At 39.7% G+C, this 23,642-nt stretch overlaps 1 protein-coding gene and 1 long non-coding RNA gene across 3 annotated transcripts in view; one reads left to right on the top strand and one right to left on the bottom strand.

The window, feature by feature from the left end:
* SEC24B (SEC24 homolog B, COPII coat complex component) overlaps positions 1 to 16,015 on the bottom strand; it is a 46,287-nt gene extending 30,272 nt beyond the window's left edge. The window contains exons 1-3 of one of the 2 annotated variants that reach the window (XM_053940709.1): positions 15,892 to 16,015; positions 9,547 to 10,251; positions 1,687 to 1,872 (exon numbers count right to left, since the gene is read on the bottom strand). In XM_053940709.1, coding sequence (XP_053796684.1) covers positions 1,687 to 1,872; positions 9,547 to 10,251; positions 15,892 to 16,015 — 1,015 coding nt within the window. The remainder of the gene's footprint in view (positions 1 to 1,686; positions 1,873 to 9,546; positions 10,252 to 15,891) is intronic. The other variant, XM_053940710.1, reaches the window with a different exon arrangement.
* Positions 1,850 to 3,333, top strand: LOC128786949 (uncharacterized). Its single transcript, XR_008430519.1, has 2 exons — positions 1,850 to 2,205; positions 3,082 to 3,333. It is a non-coding gene; the product is annotated as an uncharacterized LOC128786949 (long non-coding RNA).
* Positions 16,016 to 23,642: the final 7,627 nt, after the last annotated feature.

The raw sequence follows: 23,642 nt of genomic DNA, 5'->3' as shown, positions 1-23,642 counted from the left end.
TCTGATTACTGCAGGAGGAACATACTTGGAATTCTAACTCTGACAAATATTTAGTACATGTGTTCTGGTTTTTTAGTAGGTTCACTTCCACAAATAGTTACCACATTTAATTTTTGATAAAAAAGTTGTTGATAAAAAAAGCAAGAGCACATTATTTATTTCAGATTCCTCAAACAAAACTAGCAAAGAGTTTGAAGTCTTCCACTGCTCATAAAACCATCATCTGAACATAGAAACTTATGTGTGATTACATGTAAATAGATAAAAATAGATCAATAAAAACTCCTGACAACTTATCTTTATACTGCCAACATATTGTTGTTAAAATGTGCTCATTCAGCTACTTACTGCATTCACTTTCACTTTGTGGAAGCATTTGAATTTAGGGTAGTTCAGCACCCACTGCATGGATCTGTAGCCGCTGTACCAGGTGTTCACACATTTCAAAGGAATTACTTCCAGAACACACACACTGCACATCAAGGCAATCACAGTTAAAGAGCTAAAATCTTTCTTCTCATTAAAAACATGGTTTGCAATTTTTTTGGAAAAAGAAGCAACACTTTTTTTCTAGCAAGCACACCTACAACACAAAGTCTATCTAGCACCAAAATCAACTATAAAACTGTGCAAGAGCCACAGTTCCAAAAATTGACAGATTTTCTTTAAAATTATATGCTGTACATAGGACTTTATAGCAATGAATATTTTTTTTTCCTCTAATATATATAGAAATGATTGATGAACAACCTGTAATCTGCATTCTACCAGAAAAAGGAGAAAATGGAGGAAAAGGGGTAATTTAGTTATTTACATCAGAGGATTCTGTAATTTAAGAATTAAAAAAATGTGCTGTGACAATCACACACCATGCAGTTGCCAATTATTTTGAACACTAGAGATACCACATTGTTCTGACAAAATTAATGCCTACTTCCAACCCCTCAGCCAGAGTCCCTTTCCGTAAGAATTTAAAATTCTGAAATTGCTAAGAGAAAACAAGGCCAAAAAAAAATAAAAGTCATGCAGACAATTAGATTTTGAATACTAGATACGGAAACATGTAATAATCAAGGGGCAAGTTAAAACATCAGTGTAAAGTTTAATTTAACTGAAGAAGGCTCAAGAGCCAATCAATTCTTTGTCAAGATGCTGCCAACATCAGAATAGGAAAGAGCTTATACAAATACTCAGGTTTCCCACAAGAATTCTTGCAGCAGCTTTCCATGGGCACTTACAGCTAGGTAGTAAGAAAATTCTACCACTTTGAACTTAATCCTCAAACTCACTGTTTCCACAAACTAGCAGATTTCTAGTTTACAATTCATTTTCCAATACAGACTAATTACAAGCTAATTTTAAGACCTTCCTCTAAAAAATTAAACTAGTGAGCAGTTTTTTAGAATAAGGGAACCAAAAGAAAGTTTTTTTGAGCAAGAGACATGTAAGACTGCCAACAAGACAAACAAACCAAAGGCAAAACATGGACAAAGGAAATCAAACACAAGCACTAAGAGAATCTAAAACCAAGGTGACATAAAACACCACCACTCAGGGAGCCTGATGAGATGCCAGAGATGTGCTCTAGTCAAACACAGAAAAGCAGCAATAAAACTTCCAGCATTCATGTGTGCATGTGGAATACAGCAAAAGCCTGTAGTGGGACTTCCCATTCCCTTTTAGTACCTTCCTGAAGGGCCAGCTCTGGTGACTGTGTAACAGATGGTGAAGATGGCGGCTTTGAAGACAGGCTTGGAGCAGGTGACCTTACTGACGACATCACAGCAGAGGAAGCAGATGTTCCTACTCCAGGCTTGGTAAATGGAACATTCTGGCTCACTGAGTGCACAGGCTGTGAAGAATCAATGCCACCTGAAAACAACAGCAGAAAGCAGGAACCCTTTGTATGTACTTGCACAGACAATTACACAGCACAAGCAATCACATTTGATTCCACAGTAACTACAAAAAACAATACAGTAGTTCAAAGAGAGATGCCTTCAAACAAATATCTATGGAAAGATTGGTTGCTTTAAAAATTCAATACCTACAGTGCTAAAACTCCATTATAATGAACAAATTGCTGTGACAACTGCAAAAAAAAAAAAAAAAAAGAAAGCATGGTGCAGTACGAGCAAGACTAAGCTGAAGCTTCTTTTTGATATATCCCCACAATGCTGTGCTTTTACAAGTTAGTCTTCCCAGGTAAGTGGAATGTAGTCCACCTGAAATTCACCCTTCAACATTGTTCCCATGGGAGGAAACCTTGTGCAGTAGACCAGTATTATGCCTCCCTTCCAGTGCTGGCACTTTGCAATATGGGTATTCAGTTATGAGACTCATATTCCAAGCACTCTATTTCAATCAATCCTGAGTATTCCATAAAACTTCTGATGTGTTTTAGACATCTGGACTAGATATAATCTGCTTAAAAAAAGGTCAGTTAATGCTTTGAGAGATTTGACATAGTCCAGCTGAAACTCCTATCAGACAAGGACAACATAACTTCAATAAAGTTAGCTCTCAACTAAGGGTTTCTCTTTGCTTATAAATTGAGAAAATCTGTATTATGGTTCTTTCTAAAAAAACCCTGACTGAACAAGCTGTTAAAAAGAAGAGAAAGGAAATGGTTTTACCAAAAGTACTCAGTAAACAAACACAGAAATTAAGCAAGAGCATAATTCTCCATTTGCAGAGTACTTGTTTAAGTTACCAAATTTGCTAGAGGATGCAGAGGTAGTATTAACTTTGCACATATACCATCTTCTGCATGTATAGCTGTGTAGTTCATACGGTTCCTGACTTTTCCTTGAATAATGGAGGTCATATTTCAAAGAACTTGATGGGCAAGTTGAAGTTTCCTTTAGAGGGTGAAGAAGAGGGTGAAGAAGTTTCCTTTAGAGGGTGAAGGCAGCTTAAAATGATCCTTCTGTTTTTATTATTTACAGTAAAAATTTACAGCACACATCTTTATTATCTTTAATACATTTTTCAATTTTAAATCTGATGTTGAGCATACACACAGCTTTTTCTCAAGTCTTATCAAAATCTAAATGATGTCTTTTTCCAATGAACATACAGAGCATTTTTTTACTGCAATGGACTTCCTATAACCTCGGCTTCTACAAAGTGTCCTGCAGATTCTTCATGGGAGCTTCAGAACCCGTCAGCAGGAATGCTCTTAATACAGTAGCTCTCCTCAAGCAAGATATGCAAGATGACAAGGGAAATTCTTTGCTACATCTATGTGATCACCCAGGTTTTGTAGAGCTGTTTGTAGGGTGATGGTATTTTCCACATTGCAGGTCAATATAGCGATGCTGGCAGCATCAAGCACTGTTGTAGAGAGTGTTAAATGCTGTAATGTCAGTGTCACGTGCTCAAAGCTGAAACCAATTTACACCTGAATTAGCTGAAGATGTAATACCTTCCTGCCAAGTGCTAATATCTATTCTCAAACAAAGGTTATCCAATTGCCTTCAAAATTATGTGAATCCTTTAAATAAATTGTAAAAAAAAATGTTTCTAAACTCTGAGAAATAAAATATATCTTTTCTTTGTACAAAAATCCAACCTGCATAGTCAAATATTAGACTTTATTTGGTGACTCCATAAAGGTTTTAAATGCTGTAAGCAACCAAGACCAAAGGAAACGCTTGAACAAAATTAACATTTAAAACCACATTTCCTCACCTTCAATGTGAACTGAAATTTTCCTTTCATGCCTCTCAGCCATGAACAACTCTTACACTAACAATAATCAAGTATAATGATCTACAGCTAAAAGGCATGTTACAGAAAGAATCTGCAGAATTGGGGCTAATTAGCATTGTAATTCATAATTTTTCCCTATACATCATCACAAAGTTGTAATTTAATTTCTAACTGGAGACCTAGAGGCAATAGTTTAAAAGTATCACCACAGCATCTCCTCAAAATTTTAGAAGACAGTGAGAATTATCCTTCTTGAGTTGCTTCAGCTGTGGTCTTGATTTCCTGCCCTCACAATGCCACACATCCCCTTCACCCAACACAACACAATTTCTAAGGAGAGAGGCACCACCTCCCTGCAGTTTGTTTTCCAATAGCATTCTTTGCCCCTGACTTTCAGTACTGGCTGCAGTCCTTCCCCTTTTTTCAACCACACCTATATTAGCAGATTTACAGGATTACAGCCTACGTTCCTATGGAACTGGGGCAGCAAGGACTTTACATCTGACATAAGGGGAAGTATGTGCATGAGATAATGAAATTAGAATGTCTCCTGTTCAAGCAGACTGTCCACATCAGGATGCAAAGAAACCCATGCCATATACCCACAGGAGTTCTCCAGCTCCCTCTCCTCATGGAGAGTCCAGTAAAATTCAGGCATCCTGGCTGACATCCATGCTAACTTGAAAAGCAGCAAGAATAATGAGAATGCTCAGATTTCAGCTGAAATAAACTGGAAAAACATTTAAGAAAACTACTGACCTAGAAAGACAAAAAACCGAAATAATATAAAATATGTAATTTACATAGCATAACACTCCTGAACAGATTTTTACCAAGACTGTTCTGCTGAAATACAGATTTTAAAGATAGAAGAGGGTGATTTTGCAGGGTTAAACTAGTTTAAACCTCCAAGTAGAAAAATCTCGAATTAGAGATATTTATATTCTACTTTATTTATACTTCCTAAAGCAAATAAAATTATTCTCATTGGCTATTATTCACCAAGAGCAGTCAACTACCAGCAAAAAAAAAAAAATCCTCTTAAAATAAATCTGGTTTCTTCTAGTGAAATCTTAGCACACTTGCTGAAAATACTTCAGCTATTTCAGAAAGGGGCTGCTGAAATCTTAGGAAAATACTTTGTTGCAGTTATATGTCCTTAGTACACCACATAGAAAAGTTAAGAGGTTTGATCTTAGTAAATTCAACATGCTGGAGGCTTTGCATAAAATTTACATAAAATTGGATTTTTAAAGAAACCAATTCAAGTCCAGTGGTGACAACTTTTTTGATTCAAGTAAAAAACAATTCAGAAATCAAACAACTTCTGAAAAACTCTTGCCGGCCTAAGCTTCCTGAGTGACTCCTGGTTTGAACACACAGATTTTATTAACACATCATTCTTCTACATAAAGGATTCATTTTCATCACAGAGAGCTTTCAGTCCTGACTGTACAAAACTGCTTTGGAAAAATACATTAAAACTGTAGCATTCTGACTAGCAGTCTGTCTGCAATTTGCTTATTTATAATTTAAAGACTGTAAGGGCATCTTTCACAGCACAGGCGGATACTGTATCCAAGTTTCTTTACACAAACAGTCATAGAAAGCATGCTTATGAATTTCAGTAAATCTTTTTTTTTTTCAAGTAGTTTAGCAAAAAACTATGCACACAACAGATGGCAACTGTTTCCCATCATTGCTCCCATCAAAGCAGGGAGGATGAAATATTCAGAAAGTTTCCTTCCAATAGATCATTCATTATTTCCTTATGCTCCTTGTGTATTGTATCCATACACTTTCCAAGGATGTACAGGAACTGGCAAATATCTTTCAAAACCCAACTCCTTTTCTTAAAGGCTGAAAACAAATAGAATACTATATATAAAATGACTCCATCTGAGAACAGTAAGACTGCACTGGGAAATTTAGAAAGCATCTCAGCATCTCAAAACCAAACCAATTATACCACAATCACACAATTACTATAATTACTTTATAATTTTATTATTATGCATTTATTTATAATTATTTATGTAAATATTTTACTATTGGGGTGTTGTAGCAATTGGATTTTTAATGTATTTTAGCCAAAGATGTTGAATTCTAGATTAAAAGAAATCAGATTTCACTGGAGGCAGTTTGTTTAGCCCCAGACATAAAAAATGGTTTAAAGTGTTCAAGGTTTAGTAATAAAACTGTCGAGCTCTTCCTTCAGCCTTGCTGTCAGCTGTTATGTTTATCTGCTTTTCTAAGTCAGGAAATATGGAATCATTTATGTGCTGAGGCTGAACCAGAATTCAGGGGAAAGAAAAAAATTATTTTGCAGATAAATCACTTCCAGAAACCTGTGCACTGTACAATGAGGCACAAGGCATGCTTCTATCAGCAGCTTTACAAGCCCAGAAAGAGTCTGCATGTGGGGTAACTATTGAGACCTACAGCCTGGGAAACCAACCAAGGACTGCAGCATGACCCAAGTACAACAAAAACAGTGGATCAGTGTTTATTTTCATAACTGCAAAGTGAGTATCCATGACACAGCATTATCACAACCAATTCTATCATTAGTTCCTTGAAATCCAAGTGTAATATTACTACTTTAGGCCATATACTAACTCAATCACCCCCTTAAGAGCAGCACTGAATGGTTCAAAAATAAAACTACTGCTCATATTGCTCTTCACTGTCTGGTCAACTCCATTGTTCCATCTTTAAAACAGCTGCTCATTACAAAAAAATTTCCTATGAACAAATGACTTCAAGATACCGCTACAGGAAATAAAATTAACGAACATTGGAATTAAAAACTTGTGTAAATAAAACAATAACAGTTTGAACAAAAAATAAGTTGTTTTCATATGCCAACTGCATATTGTGCTGGAAAGAAACTGCATTTTGTCAAGTCCAGCCATACATTCTGCACTGAACAGAGTCAACTTTTTTGGCCAGTCCTTGAAAGAATCCATTTTTATGCACAACCATGAAATGCTGGTAACTTCAGGAGCTTTTCAAGGAGCTCCCTATTTTTCTTTTTTAAATGGTATTTTGTTCCATGGTTTGAAAGTTCTGGAGAAAATTACACAGAGCACTCATCAGTACAGAATTCAAATCTACTAATATTAAATTACACTCTACATCCTAGTCTTGAGAGTCGGGGAACCAGTATGAAACTAAATTCAAACTATGGATTGAATGAGCTTCATTTAAGCTTAACTGCTTTTCCCCAAGAAAGTTTATCAAAGCCATATTCTTTCTTAATTCTTTCTTGGTCTGAGAAAATTTCAGCTACTAGGACTCCTAACACAGTCTCAATGTTACACTATAATCTGAAATATTTAGCATTAAAAAGGAAACGTACAGCTATGTAACATCTGCCTTTTGTAGAGAAAGCAAGCTGTAGTCTGCTTTCACAAGTCAAAACTGTGTGAAGTCAGAAAATTCCCAGTTTAGAAAGAAAATCAGACCAAATCCTGCACAGACTATTGCTCTCTCCTCTGCAGAGCAAGATATTTCATCGGGAAGGTACTCCCACATCTCCAATCTCTTCCATGCTTCCTACTAAGTACTACCTCATGAACTGGTACTCAGTTTTCCTATGAAACAGAAGCTGAAAGAACTAATGAGGATTCAGTGTACTTGCCCTCAAACTGGTACCTTTACAGCCTTAGAGCTATACTAAAACAATCAAGTTGTTGCTTGCAAAAATCAGCTACAACTTCCTAACTCTTTCAAATACTTATCAAAAATGTTAATTTAAAAAAACCCCAACTGACTCAAAATCCACATAGTGTCTACTTTTTTCCTGAACTCTGTGGGAAAATGCATGTGTGTTTATTAAGATCCAATTATTACAGAGATACCTCTTCCTGGATTATGGAGCAAATGAGACCACTTGCCAAAGTCATTAGTATGAATTTTATCTAACAGTAAATGTGAAGTAGAGAGAGAATAAAATAAAAAGAGAGGATAGGGGAGGGGAGAGAAAGGGAGTGGCAACTGACAGATTAAGACCCATCAAGAGACAAGAAAAATACTTCAAATCCTACAGGCACTGTCAGGTGGAGAATGAAACATGCTTCTACATAATTGGGAACTGCCCAGTTGTGCAGGTTACAAGAATTAAAAGGCACAATTACGTATGTGAAATGTTATTAAAGAAACCAAAAAAGCAAGATTGGACAGTATTTCAGGAACTACATGTAAGAGATGACAGCAATGAGTATACAGACCAGACTTAATTTTTGCAAAGGAAATCCAAGCATTTGTGGTGGACGTGACTGTGTGATACAAATGTACTGACACACCCTTAGAAGAGGCCAGCATAGAAAAAGTGAAGAAATACCAACATCATAAACACATCCAGGAACTCACAGCTGTGGCAAACATCATATTTGTAAATGTTCCCTGCAGAGTGCAGGGGAAATGGTATCACAGAAACCATGAACTTCTGGGGGCCCTGGGTCACTCCAAGTCAAGGCAGGAGAAGACAGCGCAGGCCCTGGCCTCAGAGCGCTCTGCAGCTACTGCGTGTGTGTCTGAGTAAAGCACGTGCTGTTCTATCACTCTAGCACCAATAAAGTTTCAGTTAATACCATGGGTGTTGGGCAGCCACACGCCAGCTGACACCAGGCATGGACAGCATGTGGGGATGACAATGGACTCATATCATGAGGTATCTCATACCATACAAACGGGACTAAATTCTACTGATTGTCACTGAGGTCAACAGGCCACCTATACTTAACATGGAAAAGCAATAGGGACAAATTTTATGTGTTGGATAAATAGAAAGATATCACCACCTGGGGATCCAGACAGTGTCCTCTTAGCCCTCTTCTTCTGGTCTTCTTGGTGGTGGGGGTCCCACACAACAGAACTCAATGGGTTAACTACGTTCAGGTGTACATGGGAACTCTAAGCAGTTCCCCTTGGATGCAGGCAGGGGAGTTTTCCATAGTCTTTTATAATACTGTGGATCTGTTGCAACACTCTGGATCATGCCTACTCCTTTGGAAATTGAGTCTGGGGGCATTTCAGGGGTCTTTGATGGTTTTGGCCCCTTCTAAGGCACGAAGCTGCCTCTCACGTCAGTGCACTTGAGTCGGTTATGCCCCATCAGAAGGGATGAACACCCTCAGGTGTACGTGTGACAGTTGTGTAAGGACAATTGGCATGATAAAAAGTACCAGCCTGCCTCCACAGGGCCTGCTTCTCATCTGGCTCAAGACCCAGCTTGTAGCCTCTGGTGGTGGGTGTTCACCCTCTCTGTCTTGTGTGGATTGAAGGCTTTCCCATCACACACCACACCCCCATAAACTCTCCTCCTACTCCAGGGGAAAAGAGTGCAAACCTGGCCTCAGCAAAACACACTGCTGCCTCCACAAATGGCTGATTTTTTTGAATCATTATCATTAACATTTCAGTCTCTCACAGTGTCACTAAGGCAGAATTTAGAGAAACAACAACCATGACTTAGAGAAATTCTCTAGCCAGAAAAGAAAAAAGTATCTTTGTGAATAACAGACATATTTCAGAAATTACATATTCCTTCAGAACTGCACGAAAAAGCTCCCTTCTGAGGCCATTCACATGAAAAACCACACAAACTAACACCATCTCCTAAATAGTGTATTTTTCTGTATCTCAATAGAAACAAACAGCTGCTATTGTGGACTGTGGTAACCAAATTAGAAAAGCTACAAGAATGAGTGACAGTACTCAAAATTACAGAATTCCACAAAATGAACATGACAAGCCAACAAGAGCACATGATTACTTGTATTTCCCAGACAAGTCTGGCAGTTCACTATCTTTCAAGTAACACCATACCTGTATTTATTTGGTTGTTTACTTTAGGAACCGATCCGGTGAGATTCCTGCTGAGGTTGTCTTGCACAGCCTGAGCAGATGAAACAGTTGATAACGTCATATTATATCCCACAGGAACATGCTGTTGAAGGGAATGAGGTACTGATGTACTCTGGCTAGAAAATGCATTTGTCTCTTTGAACTGTCCAACAGCAGGTAGACTCTGAGAGGTAAATGTCTGCCCATACACGCCTCCAGCAGCCACAGGAGGATAGGAAACATTAGGATACATGGCACCAGAAACCACGGGCATGGCGTAGTGATCAGAATTAAGGGGAAATCCCTGAGATGCAATTGAAGAGCTGACAGAAGTGCTGTAGTGATTATCAAATGCTGAATATGACTGCTGAGCACTCACATGCAAGAAGGATGCAGATGATACTGCTCCTTGAACAGGTCTGTCACTGGAGCCCCCTGAATGGGGAGGAGCGTTGTTGTACAATTGATGTGACTCCTGTGCATTCAACACATTGCTACCCACAGATGTCATAACATTTTGTGCTGGTGCTGAATAGTAACCAGGGTAGTAACTGGCTCTGTACTGGTTATCCAGATGTGAAGCAGCAGCTTTATTGGGCACTTGGGAATAGTGTCCTGAAGGCGTACTGTAGTTTGGAAGATGTGAGCCATAGCCAGAGGGGAACTGCATCTGACTCTGCATAGGACCTGAAATAAAGAGAAAACATCACACATATTAAAGGGGCATCTGCTAGTAGTCCCAATGGACTCTGCATTTGAACTAACAAACAATTGCTTTCTTCTTTTCTATTTTTGAATTTGATTCTCATCAGCAGAGAGAGAATAAACCAAATATAATGCATGCAAATACAGTATTTGAGTAATTTGCAAATACACAAAGAAATAGCAGAAAAATGGATTGCTTCCATTCTTGAAAGAGGTTTCCATGCCAAGACTGTTTGCTTCTTGTTTGTATTTTGAATATTTTGAAGAGTTTATAGGAGGTTAATACTTAAAAAAATAGTGAGCGACCATAAGCACAGGAGTTTGCCTTACAGAAACTGGCTGAATATGGAAACTGAAAAACTACAGTCAAATCAGTATGTCAATACGTAACAATATAGATATTCTTCTTTACAAGTCTTCAATACAGTGACCAAGATAAAGAGTTGCAGAACAGTTGTACGTACTTGTCTTCTATATCTTATGTACTATGCTTTCAGGAAAACTGATGTTTTTATGAAACTACAGAGTATTTGACAAGGCACATCATTTTCATTTACTGCATGATACTCACATCAGGTGTAAGAGATGTTGGTATCAGAGAAACTGACCTCTGGTATCACTGCAATTGGCTCTGCAACATTAGAGGTTAATTACATACAGGCCCAGCGAGGGTCAAACAAGTGCTTGCCTGCTAGAGACCAAATGTTAACTATATCCGAACTGATTTTCTCAGCCAACTGCTCAATGGGAAATCTCAAAGTTCTTCCTCATGAACCATTCCTTAACCCTGTTTTTATTTTTAGTGAACCACAGATGTTTTTGTGAGGATAACTTGCTATCTTAAAATTCTCACACTCTATTGCTTACATCAGGCAGAATGACTACAGTGCTATTTCCCAGTCCCTGACCAATAAAAACATAAACACAGCACTGGCCCACTCACAAATTAAATGGCAGCTGAGGTAATAATGAATAGTTGATTCCCCTGCTTATATTTACAATGATTACAAAACTTAAGCATTACTTCCCTTGTCTTGAAATTCTGAAAAATCACTGTTCTCCAAGGAACCTCTAGATGTCCTATGATTAACTTGCAAGGCAATTTTAATAATGAATTTGTTAACAGACTCCTAAAAAGCAAGGAACATACTGCCCAAAATTGCTTTCTGATAAAATTAAAAATGCCGTTTCATAACTGACAAGAAGTTGAGCAGAAGAGAAAGAAGCTAAAAATTGCATAACAGTAACTTGGACTGCTGGATCAAAAGACAGACAGGCACTTGGGGGAAAAGCATAAAGAACTTTAAAAAATTTATCTTGAGTTTTGAAGAGAGCATGTATGAGCTATGCTTCTGATTCACCTTCTTCTTGAAAAAGTGGGAGCTGCTTTATAGAGCTGTGTAGTTTTTTCTCCTTTAAAGGAAAATGATTTTGAGTTAGCAAGCCATTAACAGCTACATGAACTTTGCCAGACTTTTGGCCTGCTTTTTAAAGCCTGAAAAAGCAAACCTAAAATACAGCAATAATTTACATGTGACAAGGTTTATGGCTTTAAGCAGCTATGCTACCTAAGGTGGCAAGAAAAGATATTTTATTTGAAAATAAAATGTGCATCTGTTCTACTGATACATGCAGATTTAACTGACTGAGCAGGTATACCTTAGAAACTGGTTTAGGAGCACCTGACTCCTAAATAAAAGGTTGCATATCAAATCATCTGCTGCAAAGTCTTCTAGTATCTAGCTCTTGTTTCAAAATACACACCACAAACAGAGATTAAATTACCAATACAAGATATCAGTCTCTACATGATAGAATGCAGAGTCCTTTTTATTCACATTTCTAAGCAGAAACATCTATAAACACACACATGAAAACCTCACTGAGACAGATAACATTTGAAAAATTATATTGATTTCAAGCTGTAGGTCCATTGAAAGCAAGTTTTACAATTATAGATGAAAGATTATTCTCATTATCTGAAGTGAGTTTTTTGTCCATCTGATTACAAAGAATGTGAGTAGAAAGTAATTTTTGTACTGCAATTAGTAGCTGAAGCTACTAATGGTGTCTAGATAACTGGACAGTTTTCAACACTGGAAATCAGAATGCATCTTCAATGTCATTTCAAAATCTGGTTAATTGTCTCAGGTATTCCATCCTTCCAAAACACCTGACAAATATCTCAAAAAATTCCATAAAGGAGCTGAAAGCCTCAGCTGTACACAGAAGTTATGTCTCTAAAACATCATCTCTGCAATAAAAGCAGTGCACCTCTCTTTCTACAAACAAATTAATACTTATTATATAAAGTATGCAATTCTATAAAGTTACAATGTGTAACTACACAGACATTAACAGGTGAAACCCAAAAATCCTAATTCTTTTTAAGGTAGGGGGGAGCCACAACGCAAAAAACTCCAAACTCCCAGAAAAAAATAAAAGGAGCAATGTTATGGCTATACCACCACGTGAATTAGTAAGGCTTTGCTTGCTAAGGTCACGTTTGGTTTTTACGTCCATGCATTCCCTCAGCAGCATAATTCAGCCATCTGAATGGCTGAATGGCATACCTACATGGAGTCTATGGATGCTACACCTCCAAACTGCCTTTCTATCCAAATCCACCTGTGAGCTTTCCAGAACTTCTAACACTCCTTTACCCACCTCCAGAGAAGACTCCCACAGCCTCCTCACATGTGCTTTACCCCATGGGCAGGGGGCAGCACCACTGCCCCTTGTTTACTGCTGGCAAACAAACCAGCAGATGAAGGTGGTGCTGAGCTCTCACTACAGTTCAGTCACAGAACTGGTGTCTCCTCCTTCAGGAGGATTCACATAGCTTCCCATTTTCACAAAATATTCAGAGGTTTCCCATCTTTCAGGTCTCTGCTCTCTTTGTTAAATTGACTAAAACTATCCCAAGTCTGGGGAGGGATGAAAAACAAGGCTGAACAACATAATGATGTAAATTTTGCTTCCAAAATGCCAGTAGAAATACCAATGGCAGCCTTACAAAACAGCTGTAGACAGCACCAGATAAAACTCTTCTAAAGAGTCATGGGAATTCAATACAATTATCCTCTCAGTGCTGCATTTCAATACATTAAATTGTTAGCGCTGAAGTTCTCCATCACTACTGAAGACATACATCATCCTTCAGTACTGATTTAACAAGAACCATTTTGTTATGCGGAAATTAGGAAATAGGTCATTTTGAACTTATATACAAAGACACTTTCAAGACTACAAAAAAAGCTTCCCAAACTTGCAAGAGAGAAGGAAGAAGATAATACCATACGCTCAAGAAGTTACTTTTAAAAACTCAACAAAACAATCACGCCTAAATTTAACAAAAACTGAAGTCTCCAAGGATCTCAAATGGATTTGGTCATTGAACCAAGTAAAATTCACTAATAACAAACCTGAACATCCCTTTTAATATCATTATGTGTATAACAGACTGCTTGCTTTCTGCAAAAGGCACTCTTTCATTAGATGGCAGCAACTACATAGGTTTACCGGAAAAATTCACATTTTATCAAATTAAAACACAGAGCACTCTAAAGGAAAAGATACACCAGCGTTTTCTTTCAGCCAATACAGAAACAATTCAACTCACATCAGGATCTTACATTTAAACTCCACTCCAATGACATAAAATTAAATTTTGAAAGCAGTGACAATCCTGTTCATGAAATTTAGTTTCTATTATACAGTACAGAACTTTCTGCTAGTCTTTTGCTATTGCTATTCCCCTCTACTTCCTCTCCTATTTCCATCAAAAAAAAAAAAAACAACAAAAAAACCCCGCAAAAAACCAAACCAAACAAAAAAAACACCAAAAAAAAACCCAACAAAAAAAAAAAAAAACAAAAAAAAAAACAAAAAAACCAAAAACAAAACAAAAAACAAACAAACAAAAAAAAAAACAAAAACAAAAACAAACAAACAAACAAAAAACACAAAAACCAAAAAACCAAAAAAAACCACACAAAAAACCCAAAAAACCACACAAAACCAAACAAAAAAACCCCAAAAAAACCCTTGTATCTTCAGGAGATTAGCACTCAGGCAACAGATAGACCAATCAAAAATTTTTGGAAAGCCATTGCTAGATGTCACAAAACAAAAAATTCAGGGTTATTGACTAAAGTCATCAAAGACAACTAAAGGAACACAAAAACCAAAGTTATGACTTAAACATTTAAGACTGTTATTGAGGAGTGTATGCATTTCTCAGAATTAAAGAGCATTTTGCAGAAAATAAATGGTCTATGCCCTGGTTTTACAAGCTGTTTCTACCAATATTAGCAGCAACATGGAGTTAATGAATTAAAACAACAGATAGTAATGATGGCTCTTTAAAATTATTAAGCTAAGAACACAAAGAGAAGATGGAATGACAGCTTTTATTTGTTTCTGTAAAACACAGGTTATTCATGCTGTAGCAGCTGTATCCTGATAATGACATGTTTTTTGACTAAAAGCCATGTAAACTGTCATTTTCTGAATAATTTTTACAAACCCCAGCATCACAATACCGGTTTGGATACAAGTGAGGCATCAGTATCTCCTTAAAACCTAGCATTTAATTACCTTCATTTTCTTCAGTGACTGCCTCAACACCTACTGTATAGGCATTTAAGTGCTTAGCCCTTAACTACCCCTTTGGACGCAAGAAAAATTCACAATTCTCAAGTAAAAAATTCTGTAGGTTCCTACCCTGCACAGAAAACGCATCTCTGCAGAAAATAGCATGACTACAAAAGATTAAACAGTATGAGCTAGAACTCTATGTAAATAAGTGGCCAAATTCAAATACCAAACCAATATAATTACACGGAGGAAATGATTATATAGGTATTTTGAAGAGTTAATGTGGTATGTCAATAAATAACTGATTTTATAGCCACCAATTTAAAAATGCAGAAGTGTACACTCACCACTTTCATTCATACTACAGTCAGTATCACTACCTCTCTACCTGAAATGGGAGCCAATATTTTGTGACTTCAAACTATTCTGCCTTTGTTTTTCAGTGACCCACATTTCACTGGTCCAGTGTTGCCTGTTCAGCTCAAATCCCAAGATCCAGTTTCGTGAACGCCTATCCACCCACTACTTTTAAGTTCATACATAGCTACAAAGTGAGTACTCTCGCCCCTAATACGCGATTTTCTGCCCCTTCTCACGCAGGACAGCCCGCGTCGAGGCCTGGAGGTGCCTCGGCCTCTAGAGCCTTCCTGAAACGCCACAAAACAGGCGCCACAACACCGGGCACATCCAAATCCGCGAGGGGATAAAGGTGCGGATACCAACTTCCCCCCCCGGCCCCTTCATCAAAGCGGGAGAGGCTGCCCCTTCTCAAGTTCTTTCCGCACGCAGCCGCGGGCCCCGCACCCTCCCCGAGCAGCTCCGCGGGCGCCGCTGCCTTTCAGCCAAAGGGCTTCGCTGCGCGCCGGATGCACCGGGCCCGCGCCCGCCCCCCGGGAGGAAGGAAGAGCGCGCAGGCCCCCGGCCCCCACGGGGGCCTCACCCCCCGCGGGAGCGGCGCGGCTCGTCCCGGGGACCCGCGGGCGGCCTTTCCCCGCCCGCCCGGGCCCCGCGCAGGTCCCTCACCGTTCTGGCAGCGCGGCGCGCCGCTCGCAGGGGCCGCGGCCTCCAGGGAGCTGCCGGGCCCGCCCGGAGAAAACGCGGCGGCGGCGGCTGCGGGCCGCGGCGGCAGCCCGGCGGGCGCGGACATGGCTCCTCGCAGCGCTCCTTCACTGCGTCCCGCTCCCGCCTGCTCCCCTCCTTCCTCCTCCTTCTCCGCCGCCCCGATCCACAGCCGGGCGCCGAGCGAGGCCGGGATCCGCGGGAGGGCACGAGCGCCGCGCGCCGTCGCGGCCCCGAGCGCCGCCGCCTACAGCGCCCCCCTGCGGCGGCTCCGCCATGAGGCCGCGCCCCGCCCGGCCCGGCCGCGGAGGGAGGGACGGGACGGGACGGGACGGGCCGGGCAGGGAGGGTAGGCCGGCAGCGCGGGCGGGCCTCGCATCCCGGGAGGGATTCAGCTCGCCCGGTCCCGGCGGGAACGGCCCGTGTGGCGGGGAGAAGCTGCCCGGCCCGCTTAGTCTGTGTGTGGCGGGGCCCTGTGCCTTATGGGTGACTCCGTGGGCAGGCCGGGGCAGGGTGAGGAGAGGGATGTGATCCTGCCCCTCTGCTCGGCCTTAGTGAGGCACATGTGGAGTGCTGTGTTCAGTTCTGGGCTCCTCGGCACGAGAGACATGGAGCTCAGGCAGCGGGACCAGTGGAGGGCAACAAAGATGATTGAGGGGCTGGAACATCACTTATCAGGAATGGCTGAGGGAGCTAGGCTTGTTAAAGCTGGAGAAGAGACAACTGAGAGAGGATTTCATCGAGATATATCTAAAGATATATCTATATAGTGTATAAATACTTCAGCTGGGGGTGCCAAGAGGATGGAGCCAGGCTCTTCTCCTTGATGCCAAATAGGCTACAAGGCAATGGGCAGAAACTGATGCACAGGAAGTTCCACCTGAACATGAGGAAGAATTTTATAGTGACTGTGCACTGGAGCAGATTGCTCAGAGAAATTGTGTGGTTCTCTCTCACTTGACTATCAAGAGATGCTCAAGAACCATCTGGATGCAATCCTATGCCATGTGCTTTAGGATGACCCTGCTTGAGGGTCATCCCTCAAGATGAGCCACTGTGGACCCTTTCAATCTGACTGATTCTGTGAGGCTGCTCCATGTCCCTGCCTCAGGGCACAGACATGTACATATACAATACATACACCTGTCCTTATTTTCCCTGAGACATTTTTGTCTGTATAGATAATATATGCTATTTTAGGTATAAATGTACTCTGGAACACATAGAGGTAATGTGTATTGCACAGGGGAAAAGGCCTCACAAGGTAAGGTGAGGTGAAAGCTCTCCCTCTGTAATTATTCTGGTACAGACAGAAAAGCCTTAGTGAGATGGGGTGAGCTGAGGCAAGGCTTTTCTTTCAGTGTTAGGAGTGCTCACTGTATTCTGTCTGTCTCCAGTGTGGATATATGTTATCTATTGAGACAGGCCTTCACAAGAAATGGCAAGGTGAGATAAGGGAAAACTTTTCAGTCTCTTTGCAGAATATATATTTCATATTCTCTAAACAGGAAGGAAAGAGGAGAGCCTCTGCCATGGTTTAACCTCATCCAGCAACTGAGCACCACACAGCCCCTTGCTCACTCCTCCTCCCATCCGGCTGCAATGGGGAAGAGAATCGTAATCGTAAAAGTGAGAAAACTCATGGGTTGAGATAAAGTCTGTTTAATAGTTAAAGCAAAAGCCGTGCACACAAGCAAAGCAAAACAAGGAATTCCTTCACCACTTGTCATGGTTCAGCCATGTCCAGGAAAGCAGGGCTCCATCATGTGTAATGGTTATTTGGAAGACAAACACCATTGCTCTGAATATGCCTCCCTCCCTTCTTCTCCCTCACCCAGCTCTATATGCTGAGCACACCACCACGTGGTATGGAATATCCCTTGGATGAGTTGGGATCAGCTGCCCCAGTTGTATCCCCTCCCATCTTGTGCTTGCCCAGCTCCCTCCCTTGCTGGTGGGGTGGTGTGAGAGGCAGAAAAGTCCTTGACTCTGTATAAGCACTGCTCAGCAGTAATGAAAACATCTCTGTTTTATGAGCACTGTTTGCAGCAAAAAGCCAAAACAGAGTCCACACCAGCTGCTGTGAAAAAATGAACTCTATCCCCTGCCAAAACCAGCACATCCTTCCCCATTGGCTGCTGTTGACAAAGGATTTCTGTTCAGTTTAGCACCTTCCACAGTCTAAACCACACACTAAACCATATTAATTTTGACTGCTTGTCTGTCTCTATCACCTCTCTGTCACCTATCATTCACTCAGACACTACTCAAGACTGGGTTAATTGCTCAGGTTATTTAATTAATTATGCAAAAAGTCAAAAGCACTATAATATACTGGTGATTTATATTGTCAATACTGAATCCAACGACACTGAGTCACCTTTACTTTTTGCATACATTTGACCAGTCCCTTCCCTGCGTGTTTGCTGTTCTTCCTACTGGTTATTATGCATGTCTGTCCTTAAGTACTGTTTAAATTTCTTTGCCTGTATGCTTAGCATATGGCCCAGCTCTGGCTATTACAATTATTACAAAGCACGCAGGGCATCCTTTAATGCTGCAGGAACTGACTGTATTGGAATGTTTCTCAGCCTTCACACCCTATCAGACTCTGTAGAGGTGTCTTGTGCAGGCCTCTATTAGTCCTTGGATCGTAGATCCATATCTGAAAGAAATAGTTTCTTCTCCATGACCTAATGAAATAGGGCAAGAAATAATGGGCTCAAAATGGAGCAATGTTCAAGTAAGCTATTAAGAAATAAACATTATTAGGATACTAAAGGACTAAGTGGCATGGGAATGGTGTGACATTGCTGTAATAGAAGGAGTCTTAGCAGGGGTTACACAAACATTTTGAGAATCCGACTGTCAACCAGCAAGTGACCTCCTGAAGTCCCTTCAGGGCAGTGTTGTTCTGACAGGGTTAACAAATTCTGTGGTTAAAGTTGCTCTTCCATTTTTGTAAGCCTTGTTTTCCCTTTTTGTAACCCATACTTCGTCCTACACAAAGCACTTCTGAGAAATGATTGCATGACAGCAAAATAATTCAGATATGTGGACAACCAGTTCATTTGTCTTTTCATTCTTAATGCTCTTTGAGACGGTGTGTAACTGCTTCCTTGTACTACAACTATATTTTGTCACAGCATGCAGCACATATGAATCTGTGTTTTGACAAAGGTTTTTCCTTTCCAAAGTCTCATTTCTCTAATTCCTGGTACTGTGAAACCATAAATACATCCTATATCACAATCTTTGTAAATTACACATCAATTTAGGATCAAGCAGAAGTAGTTATAGATCATTGTCCTAAAAGCAAGAGGAGGCAACTGGGAATTTTCCCATTTTTGGAATGCTTTTACAAAACCTTTTACACAGCTTGATCAATTCTTTTCTACAAACAACAACGACTCTGTGGTTAAACCATTAATTCCTAGGAAATCCAGATGAGTTGGCAGCTAGAGCACAATCCCCTAATGGAAATTCACCATAAATTCAAACCCATTAATTTCATTTTCCTCATTTATAATGAATCTGAAAGCATTAGCAAGAAATGAGTATTCATGCCTTCTTTTTATGCTACCATGCAACAGATAACACAGGAGCTGTGTCACCTAGGCCATTGCTTCCACCTAGTCTAGCAACAAGCTTATTACAGGAGTAATAAATTCTTTGGCCAGTTGATGGCTTAATTACTAACAGAGATATTTTGACCTTTGTTGGACACAAAAAAAATCCCTCTGCCATTTGGGTTTACAGAACAAATGTGAAAGTGCATCTTGTTGCCTCTAACCTGGTAAATGAGGCATTAAATTTCCAAACCTAGAAAAAAAAGGTAATTTTTATGTGGAGAAAAACCTAGGAACAAATCATTATAAACTGAGTCAGAAATAATTTTGAACTTTAGTATAACTAACCCAAGTTTCTTCCCCTTTGTCACATGCTTCAGAGGGAGAATGACAAAATTAGGTGCTTTTATTATCTCCATCAAAAAAATATAGCTGTGGGTCACTCTTGCTAATAAATTTTTAATTATTGTCCTGTATTTCTAACAGGAACTGGGCCACTTCAGTGCAAAGCAATAAGGCTTCACATTTCCACAATAAGAGTCTCCAATTGTGTTAACATCATTGTGTTTATGTAAGATGCCTCTAGTCACTGCAGTGTGATTGCTTTCCAGAATGAGAACAGCAAATCAAGACTCTTGATGTCACTGTGAAGTGTGCCTCTGCTTGGGTGACCTCTACATCTGACTGATGGATAAATCCCTGCATCCACTGGGTGAGAGCTATGCTATACTTCATTTGCAGCAGGCTAATTAGCAGAAGAGGCCCCAGGGTAGTCATGCTCCACTTAAAATAAAAATCTTTCAAACTTCCAAAATTTTCAAACATCACATCAGTTGTGATGCTGCTCAGTTTTCTTACACATGTACAGATTTACTTTCCATGCAATTTATTTTATTAATTTTCCAGATAACTCCAGAGGAGTTTTGTGTCTCAGCAGTGAGAATGTTTGTCTGCCTGAAGCACTTGGCATGCATTCTGGCTGGGAACACAAGACTGAACTGTGTTTAATTTTTGTGAGGGTTTTTTTTTTTTTTTTTCCCCTTTCCTTTTAATTTTTTTCCTCCCCTGGGGTATTTATACCTGTAATGGAAAAGGCTCAAAAAGCAGCAGGATCTACCTGGTTGTGGTTTCACCAGCTCTAAGGAAAACTTTACACATGAATACTCTTTTTGGACATCATGTTTCCCAATCACTATACAAATGATAAGATAAAGAGGTCTGCCACTACCAACATAATGGTGGTGACCCAGCTACTTTTGACTACATTGGCATCAACAACAGTCTAATTGTTATCATCCTAGGATGGCTGTAAATGATGTAAAATAATTATTTAGCTCTTTGCTGGACCAAGGCAATGAGCTCTGCTAACTGCTACAGCTGATAGTTGCTGGTGATGGGTGTTGTCTCTGCTCATACTCTAGTCCATTATTTCCATGATACCTCTTCATAGTTGGATAGATGACATAAGTTCTCACTTAAATTGGTACTCCTGATTGGCAATTATGCCTGGTAAACCTCTTGTGTATAGGGTGTAAATAAACATATACATCTGTATCTAGGCTCGTAATATTCCTGGGTGGTTTCATCAGCTGCAAACTTCAGTCTATGGCAACAGTACTTAGAAATCACCAGGCAAGCTACCACTAAGGAAGAGCCTCAGCTGTACCCTGAGATCTAAATATTTTCATGAAATTATGTTCAAAGGGAAACTCTAGCCACAAGCTTTCATATGACCTTGGGGCACAGATAACAAAAGCAAGACAGTCTGGGAGATTTCTGCAGCTGATGTGCCACATCCCAGCTGTAGAGGCATAGTGATACTGTGATCCAAACGGACTGAGTTTAAGCTCATGAAAACCTTTCAGTTTTCAGCTATCAAAGTTATATGATTTTCCAGTAATTTTTACAAGACCTGTAAAACTAATAAACCCCTGAAAGATTTTATTCTCTGGCAGTTTGATATTTTATAGTTTTCCATTAAGAGGGAACAATGACTCATCTAAACCACTAGAGCTGCCTTCTTCTTCCTCTGGTTCCAGATGTAGCACTTGCACCCCAAGCAAATCTTGCTGTTACTTCTAAGAGAGAAACACACTCCACATATGGGAACTTGTGTCCAAAAATAGTTTTCCTGGATGTGTACGTCACCAATCGCCCATGTATCTTTTTTTATATAATCAGTAAGAAACCAACAGATTCAACCAGAAGACTTAGTTCCTCCTCTGCATTATCTGACTGCACAGGCTTCACTGTTTATGTCCATCACAGGTCCTGAGGAGCTCAGTCACATGGTAACACCCTTAGCTTCAAAGGATTTCTCACATGAACGATGGCAATGATCCACAGACTCATGTGAACTGTGGATCAAACCATCCAAAATTAAAATAGAAGATAATTAAATGATTGAAGCACACTTAAAAGTCCCATGCTGTGGATTAGGAGCTTAATGCTGTAAACATCGAACACTTTGTAGTAACACTTTATAAACTCTGGGTTTTTGTGTGCATTTGAAACAACATGAAAAACTAGAATTGTGTCTGTCCTTATCTGAAGAGACTGCTGTCCTCTGAAACTAATTGAAAAATTCCTCTCATAATACTTGACAGTATTTGGGAAGCTTGTCATGCCAATTAAATATCATGGACAGTGGCCGACCAAGGCCAGATTCTGCACTGACTGCCTTTGCCCTCTCATGAGATCAGCTAGAGGAAGCACATGAAGCTCTGCACTGGTAGAAAAAACACTGCTCAAAGGCATGACATGAAATGACATATTTTCCCTCTACAGCAGTACCCTGTCAAGTACCACTTATTTAAGGTCAGACTATTTTCATGAGTTGCAGTGCATTGTTTTCAGACAAGGGAACTTGGAGAGTGATTTTCAATCTGCAGAAGAATAAATAAATATAACAAAAAAAAACTTATTGATTGATCGATATAATATTATATACATGAAAAAAAACTAAACAGTGATGATTAATTTCATTTTCAAGTGCAAGCTAAGTAATAGAATTCATAGAGAAAGACACATTTACTTATAAGCTTTTCAGACATGTAAACTGCTCATCTGAAGAAATACTTCTGGGCTTCATAGGCACTGTGACTGCCTTACCACTCAGTCTTACTTTGAGCTTTTTTGAATGCTGGCTTTTTTACTGTTTGTAGCTTGTTCCCAGCTGTTGTCTCCTAATTTAATTTCATTTTTCATAGTGGGTGAAATTCACATTTTATTTTTGTGAAGTTACTTCTGTTGAAATAAGTGTTGGCATTTTAATTTCAAATTCTCTGAAACAGGGGGAAGTGGGGTGTGCACTTCTGTTTAGCACATCTTTTCCTAAGACTGCAACATTTTTGACCCCACAACATGAAATTATAGAAGTACTAATAAAAGTCAATGACTTGCTTTCAGTAATAAAGTACCTACATCTAAATATTTTTCCTAACATAGAATGTAAATTTCATGCACAAAGATCAATTTACTTTTGATGTGATGCTTTTGCTTTAAAAAGAAGTGAAAGTAGGTCTCTGCTACCTTATCTTTTTAGAACAGCTTGTGCTGTGTGATTTCACTTTGTACTAGAAATAGTGCAGATTCAAATCATACCTGTGGGAACCATTTTGTTTACAAAAGAGCAAGTAGCAAAATTTTGGTGCATTGTTTTGTAAGGCAAACTATTTTTCTGTGGATGGTTGCTAGGACTTGGGACAGCAAGACATTGCTGCTTCTTAGTCCATGGTGAGAAACATGTCCATTTTTCTCCTCCTCTGAACTCTATGAAATTGCTTTCATTGTAACTGAGGTCCCAGTTTGGGGCTCTCTAGATTAAGGATGTTAAACAAATGTCTGAATATGTACTCATGTAGTTTCTGAGGACAAAAACAAAAAAAATTTTCTGCCAGAAAAATCAACTGGACAGGCCCCATTCCCTGAGCTTGCTTGTTCCTAAGAGTTGGGGATTATGTTTTTAGGAGATAAATTAACCTGATATGTTCTGAGGTCTGTGAAAGTGGGAATAATCACATTTGCCCCTGAGAGTCTGGAGCTGTTCAGGAAGCAGCAAAAAAGAGTGGTTTTTTTTCTTTGCAGCTCTAGACTAGACTTGAACAGGGCAACTGGGGTTTAAACTTAGCTTTCCTGTTCAAAATG

This window comes from Vidua chalybeata, chromosome 4, assembly GCF_026979565.1.
Source record: "Vidua chalybeata isolate OUT-0048 chromosome 4, bVidCha1 merged haplotype, whole genome shotgun sequence".
Classification (NCBI taxonomy): Eukaryota; Metazoa; Chordata; class Aves; order Passeriformes; family Viduidae; genus Vidua; species Vidua chalybeata.
This window is presented reverse-complemented; position numbering and strand designations above follow the sequence as displayed.